Source organism: Eurypyga helias, unplaced genomic scaffold, assembly GCF_000690775.1.
Source record: "Eurypyga helias isolate BGI_N326 unplaced genomic scaffold, ASM69077v1 scaffold26155, whole genome shotgun sequence".
NCBI lineage: Eukaryota > Metazoa > Chordata > Aves > Eurypygiformes > Eurypygidae > Eurypyga > Eurypyga helias.
The window spans coordinates 1-11,539 of NW_010253826.1; the positions used below are offsets into that span (position 1 = coordinate 1).

The 11,539-nt window shown below is 44.6% G+C and overlaps 1 protein-coding gene across 1 annotated transcript in view; it reads left to right on the top strand.

The window, feature by feature from the left end:
• The first annotated feature begins 4,104 nt into the window (after positions 1–4,104).
• LOC104510527 (protein unc-13 homolog B-like) overlaps positions 4,105–11,539 on the top strand; it is a 63,144-nt gene continuing 55,709 nt past the window's right edge. The window contains exons 1-6 of the mRNA XM_010152804.1: positions 4,105–4,199; positions 4,518–4,687; positions 5,520–5,635; positions 7,462–7,625; positions 9,843–9,993; positions 10,954–11,022. Of these exons, the coding sequence (XP_010151106.1) occupies positions 4,105–4,199; positions 4,518–4,687; positions 5,520–5,635; positions 7,462–7,625; positions 9,843–9,993; positions 10,954–11,022 (765 nt within the window). The remainder of the gene's footprint in view (positions 4,200–4,517; positions 4,688–5,519; positions 5,636–7,461; positions 7,626–9,842; positions 9,994–10,953; positions 11,023–11,539) is intronic.

Genomic DNA, 11,539 nt, shown 5'->3' on the forward strand with positions numbered 1-11,539 from the left:
CATCCCTGGAGGGATTTAAAAGATAGATGAAGATGTTATGCTTACGGACATGGTTTAGGGTAGACTTGTCAGTGTTGGGTTAACAGGTGGACTTGATGCTATTAAAGGTCTTTCCAACCCAAATGATTCTATGATTCTTTCTTTCTCTAGCATTGGATGAAATGTCCCCTGCACTGGACTGAAACTTTACAGGCCCTTCTTGAGAGCTGCATCTGCTGTAGAGCTGAAGGGAAACAGTTCACAGACTACGGCCATATAGCTATTCACTAGACTCTCTATCTGAATCATAATTACATATTTAATGTCAAAACCCCACAAAACAACTTAATCTGCAAAATACTATTGCTTCCTCTGCTCCCTCACTCCTATTGTTCATTCTTGTTATATCTGCTTGTTGCTTTGTGTGTTTATTAACCTGTCAGCTCTACAAGGCAGGGGCTATCTTCTGCTCTGGGAACTGCCAAGCACAGTGGAGTCCTGTCTGCACTTGGGACCTCTGGGACCTCCTGTTCTTCAGGCAGGAAATGCAAGAAAACAACATAATTTAAGGAAACCTCTTTATGTAAAACGGGCGTGTTGAGTGACAGGGTCACGTTGGTGTCCCACCTCTCTAGTCTGCACAGAAATGCACAGTCTAGGTCTGACTGCGACATTACTGCAATAAAACTGAAGGTTCTGCAGTTTTAATATGTTGATAACACCTTTCTTGAGATGAGAAATTGATTGGGAACAACCGTTCACCCTTATGGGTGTTTATCAGAATCCCGAGTCTAGGTTCAGCAACATGAGCTAATGGCATTAGGAGGTTATAGGTTTTGAATTTGGCACTCTCCATGCTTTAAACTTACGATTTTACAGTGGATTGAGATCATCTTGTGAACTGCTGGACACGTGGTTTTATAGGTAAATCTTTCTGTCTGTTATGGCAGAACTTTTGCAAACTTCCAGTGTTTCCACAGCTTAACATGGCTTATGACTTTGGCTTTAGCGTTCCTGTGGAGGTTAATTAACAGTCCTGCAAATGTTGTTAGCACAAGCAGCAAATGATTAGCAAATTCAGCACAAATGTCACTGGGTTTTTTGTTTCTAAGTATGAGTCACTGGCTCAGAAGCAGTGTTCTGGTCATTTTTAGACACTTTGTATTCTTTCTCTCCACTTTTTGGAGGAGATGAGATTGGCCCAGATGATGCTAGGGATCTAGGATGAGGCACAAGCAATACTCCATCCCAGACCCCTGACATCATCTGAGCTGGTTTGGGACAACCTTTACAGATGGGCAGAGGTCTTGGAACTAAGAATCACTTTCTACAATATTTGTGCAGAAGTTGAGCTAGATTGGAAGGATACAAATTGCTGACTTCATGGTGGGAGTCACTATAGTGTAAATTCAGCAGTTGCCTGTTGTGTTTAGCCACCGATATACCAATTAGCATGTGTGTGGGCATGCCACTGTGTGTGTGGATCAGAATTAACTACAACTTCGTGTGCTCGCCTACTTCCCCGCAGCATAGTTGCTGTCTGGGCATGGGAAGAGGCCGGATATTGACAGCACAGGGGACCTGTGCGGGGTTTGGGGTTGAGTAAGGCCAAGGGGGAACATGACAAAGTTGGAGGTAGAGAGTGGGATAGAGAGCAAGTCAGCAGAACCAGGCTCCACTGCTTCCACTGCTCCTGCAGCCTCCGGCTTCAGGCGCAAGAACTTCATGGGAAAAAAATGCACAATTAATTTTAATTTATTTTATGTATTCTTAAAGATTTGGTGTGCTGTTCCCTGGAGTCGTAACTTTATTTGCTAGCTTGAAGTGTGAAAGTTCTTTATAAAAATGGCACCCCTGCAAACATCAGGACAATGTGGGTATAAAAGGAGACGTTTTCTGAGCCATGTACAAAGGGAACCTGGTTTCTACCCTCTCTCACTCTGAGTGGGCATGAAAGCATTCAGTAGTTTCTTCCTTGCAATGGGGCCACAGAGTGTTTCTTCTCTCTTCGCTCCCTCGGGAAAGCTGTGGGAGACTGGATGGATGTGTGTGCGCACACAGTGAAATCAAACTTCACAACAATCTAGCACAAAGTGGGGCAGCATCTTTGGAAACGCACCAGCTCCTCTATTAACGAAGGGCAAAGTTTCTGGCAGCAGAGCTTGTTAGCCACAGTCTTACAGAGTCGTGATGCTGTCACAGATTGGAAGCTATTTCTCATTAGTTAGGGAGCCTGTTATCACCTACCGTGCCCAAGTCCCCCGGTGTTCATGGGTCTGTTTTGGGGTGCTGTGTGGAAGAAGGTGAACTCGTGTCTTGCTTGACTGAAAGCAAGGACTGTGGTTCCAGCAGACTCAGGTGGTGATGCTTTACGGCTGAGCCACCAGCCCAAGGCTTTCAGCTGCTGTGAGTGAGTGTTAAGGCTTACTGTCTGGTATGGGAGCAGCGTAAGGAATATGAATTGAGTAGTCTTTTAAAAACAAGTGGTAAAATAGAAGCTTCAATAGCTTGGTAAATACTGCTGGGAAGTTTCCTGTAGCACTGAGCAGTGGGTTATGCTGCTGTAGCTAAGTGAAGGATGATAGCCAGCCACGCCAGGAGCATAGGATGACGCATGTGGTACCACCTAAGAAAGATTTCAGTCTAAATAGTGAATGTTTTCCTAAAGGAAAGAGCAGTTCTTGACCATTGGTAGCAAAGAAACAAGAGCGGTCCTAGCAAAAAAACTGGCATGCCGGAAGGTGAGGTCTGAAGAAGCTAGGAGCTAACTTGTTGGTGCTTTGTAAATGGCATTGTGTGCCAATCTGTGTTTTTAGGCACCCATGCACTTCTGAGCACTGAGCCTCAGTGCTGCCAGGATGTACATTAGTGCACTGTGTCGGCAACAGAGGATTTCTTTTACATGCTTATGTTGTCTTGCTGGTAGACGTGGCAGTGCACTTGGATAAATGTGGGAGCTACAAAGAGCAGCAGTCCAAGCGTTCCCTGCTTGTGAATGCTTGCTGCACGGTTTTGTTAAAGGAAGACATCCGTGAAGCAGTGGAGGAGGAAAGAGAGAATAAAGGCAGGAGAGAAACATTGATCCTTCTTCTCATCAACTGTAAATACAGCTTTGATTGCACTGCAAAGGCAGGGAGTTGCCATGTCTCTGCCCATGATCAGAACTGCCTGGAATTGCCTCTAACTTTCTCCATGTAATTCCCAGCTATTCCTCTGTGCTGGGAAAATGGGTAGGAGCTGCATGGATGTCTGTTAAGCAGTCCTGAATCAAAGTAGTGGCAATAGGAGCCCAAGTAATAATGCTGTCAGGGAGAATGCAAATACCAGTCACTGCCACATCTTACTGACTGGGCTTAGCAGATCTCTTCTGACCCATTTCTTCCTTCTCCCTGTTGCTTGGCAACAGATGCAGCATGTTAAAGTTAAAAAAGGCTGGAAAACAGGCCTTCAGCAGAACTTGCCTGTTTTCATAGGTTTTATTTCCTTGAGGGCAGACATTTGTAGTGGTTATGGTGAGTAATCACCCTTGTCATGGTCTCATCTGAGCATTCAAATTGCTTTATTGTATTGCATGGCCTGTAAATGAGCAGGGCTCTTATTCTAAGGTTCTTCTGCCCACTTCTGACATCCCGGAGCCTGTTTGTATCTAGAAAAGGTATCTGAACACCTAAGAAGAGAGGGAGGCTACAAATTCTGCCTGTGCATTAAGCTGGAGGGTTCCAATCCAGTAAACAGCTTGTTTTGTAGCAGAAATGTCTTTACCGATCCGTCCAGGACACAGAGTATCAGTCTGAGATGTGAATAATCAGCAGAATCAATTCTAGTGATTAAATGCCAACTTTGTAACTGCTGTATCCCACCCTTTCCTCCCACGCACAGGCAGTGTTTGTCTCATCTGACTGGAATGTATAGTACGTTAATACGCTACTGCTTTGTGGCTATCTCCAAGTAAGAGGGCTGCCTCCACCTGGGCTATTTATCTTTTGTTAGGAAACAGCACGAAGGGCGTTTGTCATAGGCCTTGGCTGTGCCAGCCTAGATACTGCACATGCACAAGCACAAGCCTACAGCTGAACAGAAGATTGATGGGGAGAGCTCTCAGAAACCAGTGACCTGCTCATCGGCATGTCTGGGGTGTGTAAACTGAGTTTACCAGCCCAGCTACCCCCTGCTTTTGTGAGCTCCGCAGCAAAACAACAGCAGTGCAGAGAATTCCCAAGGTTAGGGAGCTGCTGCCGAGAGCGAGGACGAGCAGGAGAGTCACAGCAGCAGGTTGGATGTTGGTGGTCGCAGTCAGGGCAGGGCAGCCTTTCAGCCGGCATCTGAAGTGCAGTACCTACCATGTCGCAGGAGCGTTTAGAGTGCACCGAAAAGTTGTCGTGTGGTTTCTACCAGATGCTCCACTTCTAAGTAAATAGACATTTGTTTACATTTTGTTTATCCATCCCTCCACTGTTGGAGAAGTGGGTCAAGAGGAGTGTGAAGCACGTAGCCGACGAATGTGTGCTCTTCAACGTTATCATTTGTCTTGTTTGCAGCGAGTGCCATAATTCCTCTGACCGGATCAAAGTGCGTGTATGGGATGAAGATGATGACATCAAGTCTCGCGTCAAGCAGAGACTGAAGCGTGAGTCGGATGATTTCCTGGGGCAGACGATCATTGAAGTCCGTACTCTGAGTGGAGAAATGGACGTGTGGTATAACCTTGGTGAGCAGGGCTTTGGGATTGGAAACATGTCACGTGTTAGTTGGGTGACACTTGGGAGCCTCTGGGCAGTTTGCAAGGAAGTAAAAAAAACCCAAAACCTACATAATTTCAAGGGGCATATGATGGTGCTGTGGAGCAGCTGCAAGGTTTTAATCCCAGTTAAAATGAAGAGGAGTATGTTATGTCAGGAGGGTGATGGGGTTTCCCTGTTGGGGAAACTGTACTTGGGGTTTCCCAAGTACAGTGGGCAAATGCTTGGAGCAGGGTTGGATTCCATCCATGCTGGAGGCATGTTTCCTGTCCTGTGCCCTTTTCTGTGGCAACATAAGCATTTTACGAGTCTCCAAGACGTGCAAGTGCACTGCATTGGGTTGGGAAGTCGTTGAGACCGATCCAAGTGGATCATTGTAGAAAGTTCTGACAAGTAAACGGATGGTGCTGAGTTGAGAGGCATAGTAATAACGCTAGGAGGCCCAAAATCTTTGTAGGGCCAACCAGCAATTCCCAGGAGCTCAGCAGTGTGGTGAAGTCAGGTACAGATTCCACACCAGTCAGCCCTCTTCTCAGAAAAGCGATCTGTCCTTGGTGGTTGTGGTTCAGCTGACTGTATCCAGGGCCAGGGATCCTACGGCACACGTGCTGTCGGAAGGACTGGCTTGCAGTCAGTCTTTACAAGTTTTGAAAGAAAGAAGTCTGACTTTTTCTCTGTGGTGACTCTGATCACAAGCTCAGCCTGAGCTTCCAGCAGTTTATTTTCCAATGTTTCTGCCCCAAGATGGCTGTGCACTGAACATGAAAATTGCCTGTAATTGCGGATGTTTTTTCCTTCCAGAGAAGCGAACAGATAAGTCTGCAGTGTCTGGGGCTATTCGCCTGCAAATCAGTGTGGAGATCAAAGGCGAGGAGAAGGTGGCTCCATATCACATTCAGTACACTTGCCTTCATGAGGTAAGAAGCGGGTTCAGCTCAGTCATCACCACATCCCTTCTGTCTCTTGAAGAAGCAGTTCCCCTGACCTTTATTTCCTTGAAACGTTGCTCCCTGCCCTACGTGAGTGTTCTTTTCCCTGCTCCACAGGCCTGGAAACACGCTGAATCATCAGACCTGCGTTTGTCAGGAAGGCAGAGAAGGCTTTAGGCTGTCTCCCAGGCACTGAGGGCTGGCTGGGTCAGTCGGTCCCACTGTCACAGCCTGTGCTGCTCTCAGGCAGAGATCACACACTGGTCCAGCTCAGAGCTCCCCATGGGTTTAACGTGGAGAAACCTCTGAATTTCCTTGAGTGTTGATTTCGGCATGTACTGTACCTATGTCTTTCTTTAGATGAGGCATACTAAAATGCTTTATGAGTAAGAGGGCTCTGCCTCTGGTGGTTGAGCAATGCAGATATTGGTGTTACAAATTGTTCTCTGCGGCTGCACTGGTGTAGGGCTATGAACAACTGTTGGGGTACAGAAGATAAGCTGTGCTTACTGGGTAATGACCTGTCTCAGGGTGGACTAAGCTGGGCAGGCAGTGCTGCGGAAGTTGGGAGGAATCCAGTGATGACTTGTAACAAGGACTAAAGGGCAAACCCTGTCTTGGAGAGATGCGTGGTACCCAGTCTGTCTATCAAAAAGACAGGCAGGTTGCAGGCTCAGTGCCTGCATGAAGAACAGTAGTCAGTGCCCCTTCCACACGACATGCAAGAATATCATGAGGTCCAGTGAGGTTTAAGCAAATTCAGATTAGAAGAAAAAGGACAGATGAATCACAGAGAGAAACGTTCAGCTATGGGAACATATATTTATCCAGATGCTGGGCTAGATGAGCCCTGTGGTGTCTTCTGGCCATACCAGGGAACAGACAGGTGTGAAACTTAGAAAAAGATCAGTAAGCTTCTTTTAATAGGCTGTGCTGTGTCTTTCAATGCATATTTATTATTTTTTAATTCAGTGATGGCTTCTGTTTGGTAAGCTGTTTGATTTTTTTTTTCTTTTTTTTCCTTCTGAACATGCACGATTACTTGCTGCTCTTCTTTTCTGCAAATATATCTCTTTTTAAGTATTACCTTCTTTCATTTCTGTATCATAAAATGAAGATGATTTACAGCTAGAATAGTGTAAAGCAGAGTCCTCTATCTCCTAATGAGATCATTAGACTTTTGCATCCCTTACTACAGGGAGCCAGCTGTCTGAAAGGCTGATGAATCTGTAAGTGACGTGAATCTGAGGATTAGTGAGAAAGCCACTGAACCGAATGTGCAGTTTCTGCACAGCCATGGTAGCTGAAAGCCTTTGCGGTGTTAGATAAAGTGAAAGGTTACGTTGAATAATAATGCAAGTGTCTCGTTGTTACAGGTGATCTTACGGATGTCCTTTTCAGAAAAAAAAATAAATCTGCTTGGACTGTTCTGCTGTATAATAACTACAAAGCTGATACAGATATGTTACATCAGCTAGCTTAGTGTGTCCATGTTAAGGCATTTCATTCTGAGGACAGAAATGTGTAGGTTTCAGGAAACTAATTAGTCTGTGGTTTCACCGCATTGAAGCACTCCTCTGCGTCATCACAGTGTCTGCTGGGTAAAGTTGTAGGTATGCATGCAGAAAACTCAGCCAGGAGCACTCGAGAAGAAAAGAAGGTAAAAGCAGAAAAATACATAGTGAGTAGGGGGAAAGAAAGAGGAAGGAGAGCAAAGAAATTGGTGTTGGTGCTGCCCTCTCAGAAGTTCCATGAAATGCACCGTGAGTCTTCAGCAGCCTCACATACAATTTCGTTCCTGTTTTGTATTTCAGAACCTCTTTCACCATCTCACAGATGTGCAAGGGAGTGGGGTGGTGAAGATCCCTGATGCCAAAGGAGATGATGCCTGGAAGGTGTATTTTGATGAGACAGCTCAAGAGATCGTGGATGAATTTGCAATGCGTTACGGCATTGAGTCGATATACCAGGCCATGACGTAAGATGCGTTTTGTGCAGTCTGTAGTGGAGATAATCGGTGTAACTAATTGATGTGACTGTTAATGTTTAGAAGATGAGATGTATGGGTGATGGAAGACTTGGCTTTGACAGCTGCTCTGTATGGGGCTTACTATGAGCGGGAGGAGATTGCCTGTCTCTGAACCACTGGCTTCCTCCAAGTCTAGAAGTTAATGTCTGACAGAGTGCTGAAAGAAAGCAGCTCTCTGAACAGTTTGTGTGAGCACCTTCAAAACTCATGCTGAGGAATTGCACCAACTTCGGGAGCGTAAATGACCGTATTTTACTATTAATAGTTGAGCCATTCCTGTTTTAAGACTCTAAAATCTCTGTGTGAGCACTTTTCTCTTAAGAAGCAACTGCCCAAGGATCCCAGTGAAGATTGCTGATGCTGTGAGAAGGACTGATGTTTTATGAAAATGTTTGTCCTACATGTCTGTTGTGGCAATTGATACAGCCACCCTTTGAAGTCACTAATTTCCCAGGTGCTGCTGAAAGCATTTATAGGAAGCTTGAGTGATGGAGCCACTGATTCGTCCTCTTTGGAGCTAGGCTAATGCAGTTCTTGATCTTCAAAGCGTGTTTTCCTTGTCACTGTACTTTTACTTGGGCTTGGGATTAGTCATTCTTCCTCTTAAAGACTAGTAGTGCTATGTTTAGCTCATTTCTTATTTCATATGTAATATTAAATATAGCAGACAAAAGTTAACTTTTTCACATTAGTAGGTGAAAGTTTGGGGTCTGGATCCTTGGGTAAGTTATGATCTCTACTTATGTCCCATTGCAAGCACCTTTTCTGCATATTGATTTAAGCCAAAGTGGAAGAAAATTGGAAGGCACCTCCAGAGGTGTAGTCCCTGGTTATAGCAGGGCTAACTTGGAAGTTGGAGCAGTCTGCTCAGGGCCTCTTGAAGTTTGTTGAAAACTTCCAAGGATGGAGATCCACCACCTCTCTGGGCGCCTGTCCTCAGGCTGTATTACTCTGGTGAAGAAATTCCTGGTTGAAATTCAAATTGGAAAATCCTACTTTGAATTTCTTATGCTGTAAATGCTGCACATTGCTGCATATCGTTTAGTCTACTTAAACCGATTCTGGCCTGGCTCAATCTTCTCACTAGCTCTCCCCTCTCTCCTAAGTAGTCAAGACATTGATTAGATCCCTACTCCTCACACCTACTCTTCTTCAAGCTAAACAAAGCATTTGTGTGTCTCTCTTGATTTACCACGTGCCTAAATGGCCATTTGGTACCTGGGTGTCATACAGCAAGCAAGTTAACGTTCAGGCATCAGGATCATGTTTGTCTGAAATACTGGCTTGTGAATTCCTGTGAAATTCTCTCACTGGAGCTTCCTTGGTTATAATCAGTTGCAGGTTCACTAGCACAGAAGCTAACGTCTGTCATGAGTCCCTTAGGGAGAAAGCTACAGTTAGAAAACAGTTTCCAAATTTAGTTTGGGAGCTCAGTGAGGATTCTTGCCTAAGAATGGCGCAACTGTCCTGTCCTTTGGAATGAACTTTACTTGCCATGTCCCGTAATATCGGACCCCTTAAGCTCTGATTTCTTTCCCCCCCCTTATGTCTAACAGATCTTCTTGATTGTTTAATCATTTCACGAGCCCGGATGCTTCTGGCATAATTTTGACATTTCCTGCAGGAGGTTTCCTTGCACTTTAATGAGAGCAGTTAAATGGGAAAATGCAAATGAGCGTGTACGCTTCCTGCAGGCTGGAAGGGTTAGCCCTAAGGAGGCACATATCGGTGCAGCACAGGAATACTGGTGTGTGATCTTGCTGGGCTTGAATGGTTTCCAATTGCTGCCACCTCCTGTCACCTCAGAACCTGTGGCTGCCTCAAGTGGCAGCAAATTATATAGATTTTCTTGTGTCAGGCTTGGTGCTTGGAATTGGCATCAGGACCCAGGGTGTCACCTAAGTCACGGGCTGTTGGCAGCAAATAGTTGAGAAGCTGGTTTATGATCTGTAAAGGGCTGTAGTTGAAGGGATTTCTCTTGTTTCGAGCGTATCTGTTGTCATCTTTCTGAAACAGCTCTGAGATGCTGGAAGATTACAGAAGGAGAGAGGACAAAACTTTCATCTGTCCATGGTGCCAACAGAGCGAGGGGGCTGTTAAAGGGATACAGTCAAGTTCTGCTACACAAAAGAGACCAGAATGACTTACAGAATTGTCCTTTTGCAGGCATTTTGCGTGTCTGTCCTCTAAATACATGTGCCCGGGCGTGCCAGCTGTGATGAGCACCTTACTTGCCAATATCAACGCTTATTATGCGCACACGACTGCCTCCACAAACGTGTCTGCTTCGGACCGCTTTGCAGCCTCCAATTTTGGGGTATGTTTGTGTGTTCGGTGATTTTACAATTGGACTTAAGTAATTTGCCCATGGTGCTTCTGCCTTTCGATAAATACCTTGTTCTGTTTGAGGAACATGAAATCTGTGAGGAGTTGGAAGCTGGGGACCTCTTCTAGATGAGACAAAGAGAACAGTTTCTTTGTCACCATCATCACATGGTTTAGATATTAATCAGTGTAGTGCATTGTGATGTTTATTCTTCGTGTTCAAATTATACTTGAGCGCAGATGGTATGGAAATGAGCAAATATTAAACTCTGGTGCTGTTGATAAAATATACCGTGTGATCTGATTGTTTCAGAACTTTGTTTTTAAAAACAGGAACTGCTTTTGGGGAGGGGTTGATCACCTTTATCCTCCTGATGGTTAAAATGGTTTTTGTATAATATGTGCTGGAGAAGTATTTGGAAAAGCCCGTGCCTCCTGTCAGACTGAACATTTGTAGGCTGAGTGGGGAAGTGTTCACAATGCCAAACCAGAACCTAGTGGAGGGACCTGACCTCGATAGATAGCCATGAGAAGCCTGTAATCCTTCTCACTGAGCTGGCAGATGAGATCCGGGAGCTGTGTCACTGCTCTGAATTTACCCTATTCTGCCTGTTCCTTTATTCATCTCTGAATAAATGTTTTCTCTTAAACATGTTCGGTGCAAACTGCAGACTAGAAATCAGAGGGGCTTTTGTTCTGCCTCTACCTCAGAGTGATAATGGAGTATTTTTCTGACAATTCTAATGTTACACAGACCTCAGAAATAATTGCAGTATAAGAGTAAACGCAAGAATAGAAAGAAAATACTGTTTGCACAATGCCATGCATCCATATTGCTTCCTCCCACACTCCTGAGCATCTAACAGTAATTCCCTGATATTCTGCTGCTTACTCTCAACATCGATTGGATGCTGATGACATGTAATGTTTATTGGTGTTTTCTGCTCCACAGAAAGAACGATTTGTGAAGCTTCTGGACCAGCTTCATAATTCACTTCGGATTGATCTCTCAATGTACAGGGTGAGTGGGAATAAAGAGAGTACTTTCAGACATTCTAGTGGGCAGAGGGGAAACACACCATTTGGATTTCTCTTACATTTCTAACCTTTTGGGTAGTTTGGGTCATAGGGAATTGTCACAACAAGTGCTTGTTGCTCGAATACACCATTTTGTTTTTCTCACGGACAGAACTTACACCATCTTTTTTTATTCCATTATAACTTCTCATGAATTCTGAAATAATTTAAGGATTGTGAACTATGCTTATCTCTGACACTCTCCCAGAAATGCAAGTTGGATTGGATAAATTAATTTGAATTATTCTTATTAGATACTTCACGTATCATCTACAAAGGTAAAACAGACTTGTTCTCCCTTCGTAAAACACAAACCTCTGATAGGACCTGCAGCCGTGTTGTCACTTATTTTAGGTATGACAAACTTGAATCACTGCCCCTGGCTCCAGATCTACGAGATGTGCCGTCAGATTGGGGCTTCCCCATTTCAGCATATGGGGCAGAGATGGGTGTCAAATGTT